We start from the raw sequence: 19,442 nt of genomic DNA, 5'->3' as shown, positions 1-19,442 counted from the left end.
CTGGGAGGCTTCATGTGAAGAAAATCTTAATGCGTGTTTTTTCCTCTCTGTGTGTGCTTGGCTGACTATGGGAAGGTGGAGGAAAAGGGGTAGGAAAGGCCACTAGAAACACTTTGACAATTACCTCTGTCTACCCTCCAGACTTAACAGAGTTGGGTTTTGTACAGCTGTAAGGATTTCCAACAAAAATTCTCTTTAGAGTGTAAATCTGCCTGCTTGTCTCCCCAAGACACAGAGCCTCCAATGATGTGGCTTAGCAAGAGTGTTTTATTTGCCTCTCTGAGAGGATGTAGATTTGCTGGTATGTATCTGTCTGGGATTGCCTGGCCTGAAACGTATGGGGATGTACAGGAACTGGAAATCTTCAACATGCAACAGGTGTGGTAGAGAGCAGCCTCTGCATGAAGAGCAAGTCTGTCACATCCTAAATACGGTCTGCCCCTGTGCTTTGTAATTTATCTGGAAACCCCAGACCAAGACCATGAATCCTTAAATGCCCCAGAGACAAAATTCTTGTATGTTGAAAGGTGCTGTGTGGGGGGAAAATGCAGGAAAATGGTAGTCCTTAAATGAATAAACTGTACCCAAGATGAATCGAATATAAGCAGCTTAAGGTCTAATTAAACTGCCAGGTTTTTTTTTTTGTTTGTGGTTGTTTTTTGTTTCTGTGGTTTTGGGTTTTTTTTTTTTTAAAGTTCATTTTATTACAGCTTTATAAAAGTGTTGGGTTTTTTGGTATTTCTTCTATATCATTCAATTACTCAAAAAAGTTGAAACTGTGATAAATGCCATTGTGTATTGTAGTTTTGGGGATATAAGTTACATATACTGTACAGTGTACTTTGTTCTGCATGGTAACTTTCAAAGTAACAGAATCAGAAAAAAAAGAGATATTTCTGTTATAAATTAGTATTTTCCTGTAGCTAATCATATGTGGTGGGTTGACCTTGGCTGGATGCCAAGTGCCCACCAAAGCAGCTCTATCACTCCCCTTCTCAACTGAACAGGGGAGAGAAAATATAACAAAAAACCTTGCGGGTCAAGATAAGGACAGGGAGATCACTCAGTAATTACTGTCACGGGCAAAACAGACTCAACTTGGGGAAATTCAGTTTAATTTATTGCCAGTCAAAACTGAGTAGGGTAATAGGAAATAAAACCGAATCCTAGAACACCTTCCCCCCACCGCTCCCTTCTTCCCAGGCTCAACTTCACGCCCCATTTTCTCTACCTTCTCCCCTCGAAGTGACTCAGGGGGACAGGGAATGGGGGTTGTGGTCAGTTCATCACATGTTGTCTCTGCCGCTCCTTCCTCCTCAGGGGAGGACTCCTCACACTCTTCCCCTGCTCCAGCGTGGGGTCCCTCCCACGGGAAACAGTCCTCCACGAACTTCTCCAATGTGAGTCCTTCCCATGGGCTACAGTTCTTCATGAACTGCTCCAGCGTGGGTCCCTTCCACGGGGTGCAGTCCTTCAGGAGCAGACTGCTCCAGCGTGGGTCCCCCACGGGGTCACAAGTCCTGCCAGCAAACCTGCTCCAGCATGGGCTCCTCTCCCCACGGGTCCACAGTTCCTGCCAGGAGCCTGCTCCAGCATGGGCTTCCCACGGGGTCACAGCCTCCTTTGGGCACATCCACCTGCTCCGGCGTGGGCTGCTCCCCGGGCTGCAGGTGGGTATCTGCTCCACCGTGGACCTCCATGGGCTGCAGGGGCACAGCTGCCTCACCATGGTCTTCACCACGGGCTGCAGGGGAATCTCTGCTCCGGTGCCTGGAGCACCTCCTCCCCCTCCTTCTGCACTGACCTTGGTGTCTGCAGAGTCGTTCCTCTCACATATTCTCACTCCTCTCTCCAGCTGCAGTTTGTGTCCTGGCCCTTTTTTGTTTTGTTTTGTTTCCCCTCCTTAAATATGTTATCCCAGAGGTGCTACCACTGTTGCTGATGGGCTCGGCCTTGGCCAGCGGTGGGTCCATCTTGGAGCTGGCTGGCATTGGCTCTGTCGGACATAGGGGAAGCTTCTAGCAGCCTCTCTCAGAAGCAGCCCTCCTGCTAACAAAACCTTGCCACGCAAACCCAATATAACATATTATTTGAATATATGGTACAGAAATAGAACAAATCTTGTTGTTTGAATATTTCCATTCTTGTGATGATTTATCTCTGTGTTTAGTGAACAGAATTTGTATAAAATAACAGTCTTTACATTTGTTTTTCATGGTGCAGACTTAGCAGGTAAGATTCCCACTTAAATCAATAAAACTTCATTCTCTGTTTTTGCTGAGAAAGTCATTGATGCAAAACACTGGTGTTTTTGTGGTTTTGTTCTAGTTGTTCTCCAGCATTAAAGATGGTGAAGGCTTACAGTTGTTTGAGGAAGGTCATCGCACTGCGCACAAGCAAGAGTGTCACACCATGGAGGCAGTGAGGCTGGTGGAGTTCAACCTGAAGCAAGTGCTCACAAAGCTCATGACTCACATTTTTGGTGATGGTAGGTTCTTGCACCTTTTTTCCTGGACTGCTGATGGCTGTAGGCATCTGGACTTTTGAGACACATTTTGCTGCATAATAAAAACAGGAGGCTTAGGGGTGATGTTGACAGCTGGTATACTGAAACAGCCATGTGGGGTTTTTTTCTAATGAGAGTTAACAGTAATTTTAGAAGTCTTCATACATATTCTTTACTATTATGTTTTTGTCTTAAGTTCGGTCAGAGTTCCATCCCAGTGTCTTTTAATGTCAGAGTAACTGGCTATCAATTCACCTTTCAGCTGTAACCTGTATTTATATGTTATTGTTCTTTAATACTGTTATATTCACACCTTATAAAATTATTGAGCACAGCCCAGCAAGCCACATATGCTTCTCTCTTGGTTTTCCTAAATACTGGTGCACACAACACTGTGAATCATCAGGTTTTTGTGAAAATGTTTTGGTATGCAGTGTGTCAGGGTAATGTAGTGGGCATGAGTACAGGTAGGGATATGTGCCAGACCTAACTACAGGCACTTGTCTGGCAGATGCCATGTGTTAGAGTAAACGCAGTGTACCTGTTGGTGTGGGTCCTGCGAGGAGAGGCAACTCCAGCTCCAGTGCAAAGCTGCGTGGGACCCCCTCTGCTTCATCCTCATGGGCCTCCCGTGTCCCCGGAGGGACAGAGCGTGGCTGTGGCATCACATCTGGGGATGCATCAGAGCTTAGGCATTGCTGGGGGGGGAGCAGGGCAATGATCGCAACTCGCACCGGCAGCGTGGAGAAGGGAATGGGTACATATGTGCATGTGCTGCTTTGCTGCATATGCACACGAAGTGCCCTGAGCATTTAAAAAAATGTGTAGATGTGGCACTTTGGGACATGGTTTAGTAGGCATGGTGTTGGGTTGGTGGTCGGACTGACGATCTTAGAGGTCCTTTCCAACCTTAACGATTCCTAGTTTTATTTTCATTAAAAAATAAACCAGCCACCAAGCCAAGAAACGTGAAATTCATTATTACTCTACCCTTAATTGGTTTAGTGGTGGACTTGGTAGTGTTAGGTTAATGGTTGGACTGGATGATCTTAAAGGTCTTTTCCAACCTAAACGATTCTATGATTCTATGATTTCCCTTGCACAAATAAATTAAACCTTGCAACTGAGGGGAGATGGTGTTCGCTAAGTTTGCACCAAGCTGAAAAATAATTGTTTTTTAGTACTTAGAGTGGAATGAAGAAGGGTAATGAATGTCTCTGCATACGAATGAAATAGCCTCTCCTCGGAAATACCTGCTTTCAGTTTCAGGAGCTGAATTTATAAATGGCCTGAGTCAAAATTGCTGTGTTAATGCTGTTTCCTGGCAAGGAGGCTCCTCTTCTGAACAGATTCATCTTTCTGTTGAGGAAATACTGGACAGTATTAGAATGCATGGGGTATCCTGGCTACTTTCAAAGTCCTTTTAAGATGCCCACTGCATTTAGAGGAGTAGTTCCGAGTGGATTGATAATGCTAGCAAGTCCTATATGTCTGCTTAAATATTTTTCTGAACTTCTAAAGTTGAATTTACAGCAAGCCAAACTTTTACCAGTTTTTGTTCTATTCCACCTGGACAAATTTTTTTTTAAGTTCCTGAGTTCAGATTTTCTTGTGGTTGTATTTTACTTAACAGTGGCCTTTTGAAACATGCAAAATTGGGATCAAAGTGAGTAATAGCAAGAATGATATTTTTAGATCAACCTCAGACGCTGAGGATGTTGTTTAAAGTAAGCAATTTCTAGGAGTTTTTAGTGATAACTGAGACTGCGGTGAGATCCTTCTCTAACTGTTGACAGATGCTGCACTTTATGCTTCAGTATATTGGCTATTACTAGTTCTTCTACAGTCCACACAGCAGCTAGAAAGACATTAAAAAATATATTCTTAAATGATTGTAAACCTACAGACTAAAAGTAGGTGCCACCTTCTTACTGTAGGGATTTTCTATTTCTATGCCCCTAATATTTTTCCTGAAATATGAAGACAAGATATAGTTAGTGACTGAAGTTTAATTATCTCCCTCCGCCCCCTTCATGGAAATATTAAGCTCTCTCCCCGTCACCTTCTTGATCTTCTTGTAAGCTATCAATACAAACAGGAAGGTAATATTCAAAGAAGCAAACTTTGTGCTAGGCACTAGACATACGAGATGGGTGCAGTGCAAGTGACTTGGGGCACACATAATTAAATTTTGTCTTTTGACAGCTGTCATCTTTTAACTTTCATTTTACTCTTCACTTTACACAATACTTTTGATTACTTTTTTTGTCTCAACTCCTGTAGATTTTAAGTTAAAGTTTAAAATGTATTTTACTGCATTTATTGCTCTTGGAAAAATTCTGTATTTTTCCTTCATGTGGGTATTCTGTAAGGCCCCATGTTCTCTTAAAAGCAAAAATTTCATTCCTTTTATACTTCACATCAGTTGTATTCTTTACAGCCTGTGCTGTCAGCAGAATATTGCAGTGAAGTTGCGCATCTTTTCTAGCACGATAGCATGATCATAGCTGCAGTAAGCTACTGAAATGTTGCATTGTTATGCAGTCAACTGTTATTCATAGGCAGATTGTTTGGATTGCAGGTTAAGTCTACTATGAATGCACAGACATGCAATTTAGTTTTGCATAAACTAGCGTAGGCCTGAAGTCTTGGACTTGGATAGCTGTGCTTCTGCAGTGCTTCTCTGAATTAACCAGCTCAGCGTGATGATAGATTGAGGATCTCTGCAGGAAGGTCAGATCACTGATGTGGTTTGTTTTTTTGGTTTGGTTTGGTTTTTTGTTGCATTTCAGACATGCATTGCACTAGATTAGTTTACAGTAAAAGTAAAGTTTTGCTTTACCTGACTCATGCCACACTATCTGGATGCTTTAGTGTTGACTGAACGTGCCAGTAAACAATATAACAAAAGTTGCTTAAAGATCACTAGGTTCTCATGAGGAAGGTCAAAGACTTCATAAAAATCTGCACCTACATTTATTCCCAAGGTTTGTCTTTTTATTTCTTCCTGGCTTTGCCAACAGGCAAAGGAATGATGGATATTAGAGGCGGGGGAAAGATCTGGAGCGTGCAATCAATTGTCTTAAATACTTGACAACGTAAGATAATTCTTTTTATGACATTTTCTATTGGTATGCCATGTCTGATTTTGCGCTCTACAAGTGATGGTCTTTCAGTTTCTTTCATGAGATTTTGCTGTCAGGAAGCTATTTCAAATATTACGCTTAGAGATCACCTTTCTTAGTTTTCCTCTATTACCTCCAGATACAGTGCACACTTAAAATCCACTAATTTAACTTACACCTCCATCTCCACATGCAGATCGGTCAGTGTAGGAAGTCTGTTCTGTCTCACTTTACCTTGTAATAAGGCTTTCCAAGGTTACAGCTATCTTAGGTTTCCTCGTAAGGTTAGTCGGTCAGTCTTCCCAACTCCACTTCTTTCTCTAACCCTTCTGTAGTTTGCCAAAACCTTTCTGCACCCCGAGAGATTCAGAAGTAATCTTACTGTAGCAAATAGAAAAGAATGACTGTGTACTGGTTCTGTGATTTGTTGCTTTACATTAAATGGCCCCAAATTCACTGCTCTCCCATATTTATCTACCCAGTTCCTAGGCACTGGTAAGGGAAGGCGGGAGGGTGAGTAATGCCGTGCTTTGACTGATGGCTCTGCTGCTGGTGGTGCTGACTGAACAGCCACTGGATTTCTTTTAAATCAAACACGTTGTTTTGCTCACTCTTCTTCTTAACTCTGTTGTACTGATACCTCCTTCGAGTACATGGAGATCTATGAGTGTAAGGAGTTTAAAAAAAAAAAAATCATTTATTGAGGACATAATGGTCTGGCTAATAATAATGTGAGCTAACATAGGTTTATGGGCAGCCAGCTCCTGTCTGCTGCAAGTGAGATGAATTAGCTGAAGCAATGAGGTGCAGAGTACTTAAAAATCGACACACTCCTCAAGTGGCCACAGCTCGATACCTTCTGTGCTCCCCAGCACCCACCCCCCCCCCCCCCCCCCCGCACCCTTCTCCTTTTTCTCCCATAGACTCCTTCTCTAAAAATAATCCTCACAGCAACAAAGAGAATTTCTGGTCAGTGAAGACCATCTGGGTCTCTGGCTTTGTTGCCTCTGTGCTGTAGCGTAGCAATAGGCTGCTTTAATGTGTTGGGGTTTTGTTTTGGGGTTTTTTTTTTTCCTCTTTTCTTTCTTTTTTAGTGCCTCTGGTCAAGCCTTTTTCATTATGAGACTCAATTAGGCTAGCACTGAGAGATACTTGTTTAGCTTAATATCTGATAACATCATTACTTTTGAGTGCAGGCTATGACCAGTTCCTTACCTGGATTCAGTACTCGGCTATAACAATAACTATTCACTTTCTCCTTACTCATTGGAGATGCGACACATGAGTTACTAGTGGACATGTACCCACTGGAAGGACTCCCGTGCATGCTGTGAGGCTGTGGAACGAGCAGGTGTCCTCTGCTAATAGAAATCACCTCTTCGAACTAGGGAAATTACTGAGTTTGTATCCAGTGATCAGTCTTCGGTTAGATTCAGCATTGTGTTCTTTTAAGTGCCTCTGTGTTTTAAGACAGTTAAGCATTTCTTGGCCTCCTAAAATTTCTAGAAAAGATCATTTTTGCCAGCATTTCATAGGCTGTATATCAAGAAATAAATTAGGCCTAATCAGGTAAATTCTATAGTACTACAGAAAGGCTAATCTTTGTAATTCTTTTAAGTCTTTAGGGGTTTAATTTGCTGAGTGTGAGCAATGCCCTTTATTCCTGTGGAATATATTGAGCACCAAGACAATATTTTGTATCTAAATAATAAATGTGCCCATTTATTCTGTGACAGTCTATAGAAATGCAGTTAGAAGGCTTAATCTTGCCAAAGGCTGAGCACCCTCTGCATTTCAGTAAAGTCTTCCAGAGCCAAAAGTCTGAAAGAACACTTGAATGTAAACTACAGAGGTATTCCCAATTGTCCTGGCTACTGTATGAATAAAATCATTGTGGTATATGGGATTAATTATTAATTTAGAGAACAGAATGAATGTGAGAGTTGTTTCTTCACTGTGATTTTATTTTGTTTTATTTCGATTTTTGTTTGTTTGCTTATTTGCATTTAAAACAAAAACCTCTTAAGTACTAATATGCATTAAAATTCAAAATTAAAAAACAGGTTTAAATTAATTTTTTTTACCTTTTAAAATTTATTTTAAGATGTCCTTTTTTTCCCAGACCTTCATTTTGAAGTAACCAGAGGATTAAAAAGAAACCATTATCTGAATGTTGTTAGTGAACACGAAACTACTTGAATATTCAATGTCATTCTTGCTGCAGCTGCAAATTTTGCTAGCTAAATGAAGATACTTTATATGTGCATGGCTTTACAGTGAATGCAGAGTTGTACAGCCCTAGAACTAAAAATGCAATTGCACCAAGATGAGGAAATCAAAAAAATGTTTTCCACACACCATACTTTTGTATACACATGACTTCTTTCATCTATGTAATTTTTTTTATTGTTATGCACACAAGAAAGCAACAGAGTGATTGCTGTAAGTCACAATACAGTCATGAACCATATAATTGCTAACACTTCCAATTTTCTGAGGTTCTGCATGTAAAATTATCAAAACACTTTTTTATCATTCATATAACTTCCTGAGTTGATTTTTAAGAGAGAAAAGAAAATCTAGAAGTACCAATGTGTTTGTTTTGAAACCTGCCTCTCCATTTGAAAGTTCATAGCATCAAGAAAAGTTCCCTGTAACTATTAGGTACTTTGTTTTGACTATGTATGTATACTTTTGTTACAACTTCTTGTTTCAGTTTCTGTAGCCACATTTAATATTTCAGAAGTAAACAGAATCTAATCCTTGAGGCTGCACACCATGTTTTAAGTTGAAAAACTCTCAGTATAAACCATGCAATGTCATGTTTTAAGTTCCTTTTATGAAACAAACCCAAAAAAGCCTGAAAATCAAACCAGGGGTGTTAACAGTTACCATCACCCAAACAAGCCTTTGCAGTGCCCTTTAGTTTCAAAACTGTACCTGCCTGGTTGTTAATGATCCTAATGCTGATTAGCATTTGGCTTAACTGAAGGGAAAGATGGGCTTGGGGTTAAGGCATTAGCCCACAGAATTCACAGTTCAATTCTCTTCCGAGTTTTTATGGTTCATGTTTCCAAGACTTCTTCTCCCTGACACCTAATGGCTAGATAGAATTCTTGAGCGAAAGAAAGCTTGTGTAAATGATTACAAGAACTAAAACTCATCAAGTATAATGAGGGCCTTGACAACACCTCCGCTTTTGGCAGCACTGTAGACCTTGCCCTCTTCTGGCTCCGCTGCTCTTCAGTGCCAGGGGTTTCCTCGCTCTGCACCGGGTACCTCAGAGGTGCTGAGCTGGGGAGGAGGGGGAGTTACCCCTTTCTCTTACACTTCGCATCCACACAAAGTTAAACTCCTATCTCCTGGGTCCGGAGCACCCTGTGTGTGTTGGATTACAGCATACCTTAATAAGGTACAGCTCTGTATATGTATATTTCTGTGTATTAATATCTATTTTTAACTTCCATCTTTAAATGTATACGGAAAGAATAGCTTTGTATTTTAAATAGGCTCTGATGGAAAAAAAATTACTTGCCTCAGCTGGTCCATAAAATACTAAGTAAAAATTAAAGACACAGCTTTTCCTGTGAGGAGCAGTTAGTCATTTCCTGGTGCAAAGAATAACAAAATTACTGACTTTCCCATGATCTTGGCTCATTTTTGTTCGATGCCAGGTGGTTGCTAGAGTTTGACAAATGATTGATTTGGTTTCAAAGGGTGCTTGAATTGCATAAAACGTTTTTCATATTAGAAAAGACAGAGTCATTTTTTTTCCCCCAAGTTTTAAGATTTATTGCCTTGCACAAGTGTTGTAAATTAGTTTGTTTGCTATTTATTTTCTCTGGATTGCTGTAATTGGTGTCATTACTTGAAGGGCAAGTTTTACAGCTGGTTGGAGGGATGGCCTTTTAAGCATACACCCTTCATGTTTGTTTATTTTTTAAACACTGCTACAGGACTGCAGGTCAGATGGGTAGACTGCTACTTCCCGTTTACTCACCCTTCCTTTGAGATGGAGATCAACTTCCAAGGAGAATGGATGGAGGTCCTGGGCTGCGGGGTCATGGAGCAACAGCTAGTTAACTCAGGTACTGAAACTCCTTTACTTCATTGACTTCTCTATTAGCAAACACTTCCAGCGCAATCAGCCTCACAGTCTGAAATGCCTCCTTTTCTCCTGGTGAGCACAGCCGTCTCTGTTCGCGGCAGCCGCCACAAACAGTCCTCAGGTGGAATGCAGCCCTTGCATGCTGTGATTTGGGTGTAGCAATTGAGCGAGCGATCTGGAGCTTGCGAATGGAAAGCTTGCCTTTTATTTCGTGCAGGAAGGAGGCAGACGGATGTCAGCTTTAAAAAAGAAGCTGACGAATTAGGGTGTGCGGTTTTTTCTCTTCCAAGAGATGTCAAGTGCGTTCATAGTTACGATTTAAAAGTATCGTAAGCAAATAGCATTCCCTAATATTTGGAATATCAGAGTGCTCCTGTATCTCTAAAGTATAGAAAGAGGATATCTTCCATATTGCTATTTGGTTGCTGGGTAAATGGTAGGTTGCTTTTTGGTTTTGTTTTGTTTCTTTTTTCCTCAGGTTCATTATTTATGAGATTGTAAACTGCATTAAGAGCAACATCATTTATTTTAATTGAAAATATTACAGCACAATGTCACCTGACAATTTTGCTTTCTAAAGCTTACACATAAGTACAAAAGGAGGAGAGAAGAAATTGGTGGGGTTTTTCTGATTATTTTTTATGTAGAGCACTTATATGCTTGTTTTTTCATTAGCTGAGAATAGGCAATTCTTTGTAAGCACAGGGCAGGCTGCATGTGCTCAGACCTCTGTTCTTCAGTGTCTTCCAGTACTATTGATTAGGTATGGGAGACTTTTGGAATGTATGATCCCTTTAATTCTCACAAGTGTGCTTTGAGATGGCCAAGTTATACTCAGTTGATTTTTTTTTTTTGTAGTTGGTTTCCTAAGATATTGTTTTATTTTCATGTGCTCAAAATTCTTTCTGTTAAAGTCCAAGTATCATAACTATGAATGGCTCAGTTTTGGCCCCAGTTATGTGGCACTGCTTGTTTTCCTCTAAGTTTGCCTGTGTTTTAATGTGATCATTTTCCTTTTAAAAAGATAAATCCTCTTCCAGAGTTTCTCCCCAATGCCTTAATGGTTTATGCTAATGTACTTTCTCCGGTTATTATGTTCATATTGTGGTAAATATAGTACAGCTTCTGATCAGCCTCAGAAGTGAAAGACTACTGTGTAGTATTATTTCCATCAGATGTAACACACCAATGGCCAGGCTTTCTTCTTGAAAAGCTTTCGTGGGGCTCAATTCTTATGTTTAGGTTCCTTTTAATGTGTATGAAAAGAGCTAAACTGTGGCCTCAAAACAATTACTGTATGCGTTTTTGTGTGTGTATGTGAATGAATGTGCATGAAACACCAATAGTTTCTGCAGCGGTCAAAGTTTTCAATTCACTGTGCCTCAGCTCTTTTTCACCTTTCTGAATTATGGTCTTCAAAATTACATCCCTTCTGCACCAAAACTCTCCTAACTATTCATTGTAATTCTAATTGTGGAAGAACTCATTAATTTAGTAGCTGAAGTCTAGCTTTTGAATGACTTTTAGACTTGTATTGTTAAAACAAACAAAAAAACCAGATTCTTTCACTTTATTAGCAATATTTGTAGAGGGTGCAAACTCAGTTATGGAAGTGCCAATCATTTTTCACTTCATTTAGAGAGAGTTGCACTTCATGTAGCCACAGTTTTTTCTGCTCCTTCCAGTAGGTCTGCAAAAACACTTGGCTACGCAAGTTGAGTCTAATGTACCTCAATGTGATTTTATTGAAGCATTGGAATCTGTTTACCACAAGTGAGGAAAAAGTGTGGATAATAATTATGTTGGCTGATGATTAGCTTATTTGGTTTAAAGTAACAATGAGGACCAGGTAGTTCACGTTTTCAGTCAGGTAAGGAGTCAAACACCAGTCTTCCCTGCCTACTGCTGCTCTGAGTATTCCCTTCTTTAATCCTCTCTTGCAACGATTTAAAACGCCAGTAAGTTCCTGGCATGCCAACTTGCATCTATTTATGGTGAAGCCGAATTTGCTATTACTAACCAATAGACCTTTTTTTTTTTTTTTCTTTTTTTTGAGTGTGTTATGGCAGCAAGCTGCTTTTGCCCCACATTGAAAATCTGCAAGTCCAGAAAGGAGATTCTCTGTGGAGAAGGATGAAGGTGAAAATTTTCTTTCCTAGCTCCTTCATCGTTTTTTGCTAGCAGAACTCAAGTGCCGTCCAAAGCGATCCCACATCTCCTTGGGAAGGAGGCCTGTGACTTCTGAATAGCTCTGTCCTTGGGCCTTTTTTTCTGAATACTGCCTGTTCATCTTTATAGGAGGCAGTGTTATTTTCAGTCAATGGAGATTTCCAAGCAAAAGAAATTGAGTTTAATTACTCAGAAAAATACTAGGTTGCAGGGTTTGGGGTTTTTTTTTTTGGTTGGGTGGGTTTTTTTATCCCCATCATTTGTTCACTGATAACGAAAGTCCTTAACAATGGGTAAGTATCCCATTGCCCAACATGAAAGCATCTAACCTCAGAGCACTGACTCACACCACAGACCTACGCCCTCTGATGAGGGAGCAAAGCACTGGTGCCTAAACCTAGATGCTATGTCTCTCTTTTGTCAGATATCTAGAATAGACACTGCAAACTTCCCATTCCTGTCTCAGTCTCCTCAAGGGCTCTACCAGAAAACAACTCAGTAGGACTGAACGAAAAAGAGAAATGTTACTCATTTTTTGGCTGGCTAAGCTGGTGCTGAAGAAATATTTCACTCTTGGTGTGCCAGTTCACCAGGCAAATGCAGAAAGATCTTTTCATGGTGTACTGCACAGCTTGCTGATTAAGAACTGTAGAACAAACTGATGAGTTTGCAGAAATTCTATTCTTTTTTTTTTTAATATACATATAGTCTATAACATTTCTAGTATCTTGCAGTTTGAGATTTTTGTTTTATGGGTATTCTGTGTTTGATATTGACTATTAAAATATGTATTTCTGAAATGTTTGCTGGCAAGCATTGCTTTTCCTTCTGTAAGACAATATTTTCCTAAGGGAAAGGAAGAGAGCTTTTACCTTCAAAATCCTCAAGTGCTTTTGTTTTGTGTCTTACTGGTTGAATATGAAAGGCTGGTTTGTGAGGCAGTCAGAAACACTCACTCAAAGCAGAAGTTGGATGTGCCTGGTTATCCATGATGGTTATAATTTAAACAGTCAGGATGCTTCAACACAGATTATTTTTTTTTTCTTTTCATTTTTGTTTTTGAATATATATATGAAACACAACAAAAATGCAGAAGAGCTGAAGCAGCCTTGTGGAGGGATGAAAAGACAAGGTCTGTGCCGCAAAGGGGCCAGGACATTAGCCCTAAGTAGCTGTTTCTTTATGTTGGCAGAAGTTTCTATTGGACTGGCAGGCCTTATAGTGATGACTCCCTGCCCAAAATAACCTCACTATAGTTCCTTGGAGGTTAACCTCCTCATGCAGCAAATTTTGATGGTATTGACAGATCATATTAAGATTTTTTTCTTTTTATTTTTTTTAGCCTTGAGTGAAGAATTCGGTTGTAACTTTAATGTCCCAGGCAATCAGCATTAAATTTGTTGTTATTTTCTGAAAGGCAATATCCTACTGAATTTTTCTCATGCCTTCTTATGTTTTGGAAGGAGCATTTCTTTGATTTCAACCACTTTTAAATAGAACGTGATACAGATATTTAGTATGTATAAATAGAAATGCATTGGTTATAGGGTAAAAATGTCAAATATGTTCAAATGTATTGACAGTACTCTTCATCACTTGTGTTCTTATTCCACTCTTCTTTCCTTTAGAGGTCTGTGAAGAGTCTCTGTGGCCTTCTCTTTCTTTTCCTGCATGCTTCTTAGAAACTAGAAATCTAGTTTGTTGACATGGATCTCTACAGCACAGTTGTGATAAAGAACCCAGATATGAGAGGCAACAGAACAAAACAGCACTTTTTATTGCAAGTCATTGCTTTATTGCTTTATTGTGCGTGGACTTCCATAGTGCTTTATCTCACCCTTGACATTTCACATTCTTAAAATGTTAAACAGATCAGGATTTGCCGACGGAGGGACAGCCAGGCTCATTCTTAGTCATTCGCTGGGTAGCGGGGATGATCCAGTCTTCTAAACCATTCAGATTTTCTGTGTTAACAGCAAGCAAGGTTTCCATTGTCTTGGTGTGTGGATAAGCAAATAAAATTTGATAAAGACTGTAAATACCATTTCCATTAAAGCCAGTCCAGCTTTTGAGTATTTTTTTTAGGAGTAGTTTGCATTCAGGAAAGTCTCCTACTGCTAACAAAATGGAGAATATTTTTCTAACAGTGATAGTTGCTAATTTTAAAAGAAAAACTTAGACCCTATGGCAGTGTTTTTACATAATTGTTGAAAAAATATGTACTACTGCAAAGAGGCACTGAATTGTAAGGAATGATGTTACATGTTCCCCTAAGGCTTATGGTGCTAAGCTAGAGCAATTATTTGGTATAATGTGAACACAGAAGATCACTATTATAATCAATGTTCCGTAAGTAGTATGAAATCTAACGTATTGTACTGTTTAACTTTCCATTTTTGTGTGCTGTGGTTTTCATCTTAAACTGTACCTGAATACACAACTTTAATAGAAATGTTATGTATGAATTTTGATATAAAGAAATGTTACTTTTTTTCTGGTTAACACTGGGGAAAAATACAGAAACTCTACAGTATAGCAGCAAGTACTCTCAGTTTTATGTCCATGATACAAGGAAATTTTATGGTTCAGTAGAACTAATATCAGTTAACAGCATGTAAGGTATTTATTTCTGTGCTTCAAGAGTTTGTTATCCAGGATTTGCAAAGCCGCTGTTCATTGGTAGGTGCCAAAGTTCCCAGGTCTGTATGGAGTTATATGATTCAAAACTTTGAATACAGGACATTGCTTACTCGGAGGCTGCGACACATACTGTTGCTTAGTACCTGTGAAATTGGAAGCAGTTAGGGTGTGATCCTTTGCTGATTGAAATCAATGCCAATGTTCTCAGTGCTCAATGTTGCAGAATATGTTAGCTGGGGATGGAAGCAAGAAAATTGGACTAAAGTTTACCCCAAAACCAAGAGACTATAGACCCCAATCATTTAAAAACAAAACAAAAAAAAAAATTCAGTAAGGCTGCTCTGGGGAGACTTTATTGCGGCCTTTCAATACTTAAAGAGGGCTTATAAGAAAGATAGGGACAGACTTTTTAGTAGGTCCTGTTGCGATAGGACAAGGGATAATTGTTTTAAACTAAAAGAGGGTAGATTCAAACTAGATATAAGGAAGGAATTTTTTATGATAAGGGTGGTGAAACAGGTTGCCCAGAGAGGTGGTAGATCCCCCATCCCTGGAAACATTCAAGGTCAGGTTGGACAGGGCTCTGAGCAACCTGATCTAGTTGAAGGTGTCCGTGCTTATTGCAAGAGGGATTGGACTAGATGACCTTTAAAGGTCCCTTCCAACCCAAACTATTTTATGATTTTTAAGGCTATGGAGGGAACTCTTTGTCAACAGTTCGCATACAGTTATAGTTTTAAAAGTTGCTGGGCAGTCTTGGTCTTCCAATTGTGTGTGGTATCCTGAATTTATAGCAAAGGTAGTTTTCCTAGTACTGTATTTCTTGTTAATTTTGTGTGTACTTCTAATGAAAAAGTTGCTAACCTTGTCTGTGCCTCTTCATGAATACTGTTGAACATGACGAAAGGAGTTTGTCCTACCTTCTGCATATCATTGCTTTTGTTTTAAAAGGTGGAAGCTTATTTGTCATGAGTGTACCACTTGGTGAAACCTGATTCTTGAAGTGTAAGTCTTTCGCATTTGGAAGCCCATTTACAGATCACTTGCAGAACTTATTTCCAAAATTTAAATAGTATTTGGCCCAGGGCTGCCACTTCAGCCAAGTACAAGTCTTAACATGTAGAACTTGTTTGGCTTCAATTCTGGAGTAAATAAATCTTTCTTTACTCATTTATTGAAGATCATCGAAATTGCTGTCTGAGGGGAAGTAACAATTTTAACTTCTTAATATGTCCGCTCCTTTTTGTTTTGTTTTTGGCAAAAGGTTTATCAGTTTGGACGATTCTTCATGGGCAGCAGATTAGTAGTTAACAGAAAAATTATGTCAGAGTTACCGTTCAGACACAGGACTTTTTTGTTTGTTTGTTTTGGTTGTGGGTGTTTGGTTGTTGTTTTTTTTTAATTTATGAATATGTTCTTAAATGAAATTTTAGTTATGGGTGAGCTAGGTTCATATATCAAGTAGCAGGGGGTGTTTTGGGGAAGGGGAAATTTAATATCTTTCATCTAGCAGGTTTTTTTTCTGCTCAGCTCTTGCCTGGTAAATTACATTAAAATGTTGGAGCAGATGGTGCATGTGGCTTTAATAGTATGCAGACCCATGTTCTGTCTACGCCAACAGCTCTCTGTGGGCGCCTTGAAATAGTTAACGCTGCATGTGTCTATATGGATATAGTGTATAAGGGTAAATATATTGCATTTAAAATACGTTCTTGCAACTCTTCAAGGTGAAATTAAAGTTATAGAGGTATTGATGTCTTGAGCACCTGGGGCCTCCCAAGAACATGACTTAAAACTGTTGGATGGGCTGGTTCTTCCTACACAGTACATGCAAAGCGATTCAAGTCTGCTGCGTAAGCTTCACAGCTCCCCATCGCAAACCTCTCAGGGGTTAGAATCTGCTCTTTTTAGGTCACTGTCTGCCTCCTATGCGACCACATCGCTGCAGTACCTTGACATCTCCCAGCCTTTCCTGTGCTTGTTCTCCTGAGACCGTTATGAGATAGCGAAGTGTCGTCATTCCTCTTTTAAGGGTTGGAACTAAAGTGCACAGGAGGATGACACACATGCACACTGCAGACAAAGCCTTCAGCTGCCTTAGTTAAACTTAGTTTATATAGTCCTTATATACTCAATAGAGAAAGAAGGTCTTCCAGTGTATTTTGAATGTATGGAGCTTTTCTGGATCAGTCTGCTGGGCAGCCTCTTTCTATGACTGGCTGCAGGGGGAGCCTGGTCTCCTAATTTAGGCAGGTACCTGAAGGTACAGTTAATATCCCACAAAAAGACAATGTCTCAGATTAAGTTAATGGGAAATTAGAAAGCATCTGAGTTTGAGTGACTTCCCAAGGGTCTCAGAAGTTGCCTGTGGCAGAAACTGGAGTTAAATCCAAGCTTTGTATCTCAGTTCCTGGGTCACCTTTGTCTCAATTCATCCTAGTGATTTACATTCGCACACACATACGTGTACATATATATGCGTGTGTATATTTATAAAAATAAACACAGAGTGAGAGAAATTTGGCCTATTTTGATTTTTTTTGTGTGTGGTTTTCTCCACACACTCACCCCCCCAGTATAAACAAAAAAAACCCTGATTGTCACAGCTGGCTAATTTGAGAGACATTCTGTTGAGCTGGCAGCCACTGAAATTTTGCTTTGGCCAGTCAAACATGGAGCTGGTGTGGAGTCGTAGGCCTTGAGAGAAAGATGTGATTGAATTTTTATCTGTGTTACGCAGCATTTCATATAGATACCCACAAATGTATGTACATGGCACATCCAGAGAAGTGTGTACCTAAGACAGTGCTGACCAGTTTAGAAGGAAATAAGTAATAGGGCAGGGGACCTGATTTTTCCTAAAAATCTGTGGTGATCCAGCCTGTCTGTACAAGGAGAGGAGCTGTGATTGTAGCCACCTGGGTGGCTACCAGCAAAACAGTTAAGCATGTGCTTGACTTTTAACCTTTGAATAGTTTATCTAAAGGCCCAGACATGTAAGTTAAGGGATGGGGGGGTGGGGAGGCAATTAGCTGTCCTTAGTTGACTACTGCATCTCTTGGCTGAAAAGGAATTGCCCATAGCCAGCAACAGCAGAAGTATCAGCTGCTTTCTCAGCATCTTCAGACTAACAGTTAGTGCCAGCCTCCTTCGCGACTGCAAACCTAAGTGATCATTTGCTAGGCATCCCAGTCCAGCAAAGGGAATAGATAAAGCACTGCTACATATTTACATGTGAGCTGGGACATAGCTTGTGCTTTTAAGTTTTTGCAGGATTAGATCTGGACTCTCAGGACTTTGCAGGTTCAAGTTTCTTAAGAGCATGTATTTTTAAATTAGGATGACTCTTACATAGAACAGCTGTTTCTTCTATCTGCATTCACCCCACTTGAAGAAATTGGAGAGAGTTTATTTCCTGCTTTTGGATGAAGATTGCCTTTTGGGTTCGATTTTGGTTTGGTTTCTTTTGAACTGGCTCTAAGTAAGTCTTGGTGTTGCCTTCATAAGTAAAGCAAAAGACGGAAGTGAGTGGCCCAGAGGTGATGCTCCAGTCAATCAAAGGGCACGTTGTTTTATTTGTTATTTGTTTCTCTTGTTCTGTTACCCGTGGCTACACTATCAGGTCTGATATGTGTTGTGTTATAGTTATACCTTTCCTCCACCCTTCCTGTTTCCATGTCAAGACAATTTGCCTGTTGTCTCCTACTTAATTTACGGCTCTATTTTTAAAACTGGTTTTTCATCAATTTTTTCACCCAGAAGGAACCCATAAAATTTTTGAAATGTTGCTTTCTCTGATTTTATTACCTTTGACAGATTCATTATGTATGTTAGAGTTGGTGTTCTTCAACAGAATTAATAGAAGCTTACTCTCAATCTATATGTGTTTGTGTAGAATGGACAAACACAGTATTCCATTTTATGACAATTCTATTACGCCTGGTTCTGGGAAATGTGTTAGTTATTTACAGGGGTATTTTGTGGGAGAATAAGTATAGGATTGAATCTTGAAGTAAGTAGTTATTACGGAACTTGGATGGCCGTTTGAGTTTGTGGCTCCATATGATTTTGCCAGCTGAGTGTTAGAGTAGTACTGTCAATGGATTTAGAGGATAATTTCCCTTTCACAGTGCAAGACTACATTTTTAGTTGGAATTTATGTTCCTTATCTTCACAATTTAGGAAACTACTTTGTCTTCATACTTCATTTTCTCATGCACAAAAACGTCTGTGAAAAAGGGTTAACTCAGTCTAACCTTGAAACCAACAAGAGTGGTTTTTTGACTGACTGGTGTGTGGTATGTCTTTCCATCCAGCAAATGAAAGCTTCTCCCTAGCATACATGAGGCTGATTTTAGTCCATTTGGAATCTATAAAAGAAAAAAAGAGGTGGGAGAATGTGCAGTTGCATCTTCCAAAGTTTCTGTTGCCTTTGAAGCAGTTCGCCCATGTGTATGTATTGCCTCTCCTTCCCTTTAGTTTTTTTTTAATCAAAAGTAAATTAAAGGTTTAGTAATTCACTATTATTTGTCTCCTTGAGATCCAGCAGGAGGACTAGAGCACCACACACAAGAGAAGGCTAAATAATGATGGATGTAGTTTATTAAGCAGCTCCCAAGTAAAAGAAAGTGCTACTCTTAGAAACCTTGAAGAGCAACAATTTATAGCACAGAGAAGGTGTTTCCCTTGGCTTTATTTATGCAAATGAAAATACAGCTAAATAATACTATTGAATTACTACACTGTTATGTGATGAATGCTGAATGTTTTTTAATCAGCCAGGAGTTGGTCCAATGAGCCTAATATAATTCCTCATCAGGCTAGGATACCCTGTGGGGTTTTTTTGTTGCATTGCAATATTCATTTTTGCTGTTCCCAGGACATTTATCAAGAC

The 19,442-nt window shown here is 39.7% G+C and overlaps 1 protein-coding gene across 1 annotated transcript in view; it reads left to right on the top strand.

Moving 5' to 3' along the window:
- FARS2 (phenylalanyl-tRNA synthetase 2, mitochondrial) overlaps positions 1 to 19,442 on the top strand; it is a 199,684-nt gene that overhangs the window by 9,845 nt on the left and 170,397 nt on the right. The window contains exons 2-3 of the mRNA XM_075704989.1: positions 2,329 to 2,488; positions 9,588 to 9,719. Of these exons, the coding sequence (XP_075561104.1) occupies positions 2,329 to 2,488; positions 9,588 to 9,719 (292 nt within the window). The remainder of the gene's footprint in view (positions 1 to 2,328; positions 2,489 to 9,587; positions 9,720 to 19,442) is intronic.

This window comes from Pelecanus crispus, chromosome 2 (assembly GCF_030463565.1).
Source record: "Pelecanus crispus isolate bPelCri1 chromosome 2, bPelCri1.pri, whole genome shotgun sequence".
Classification (NCBI taxonomy): Eukaryota; Metazoa; Chordata; class Aves; order Pelecaniformes; family Pelecanidae; genus Pelecanus; species Pelecanus crispus.
Note: the sequence above shows the minus strand (reverse complement) of the source record. Positions and strands in the feature narration are given on the sequence as shown.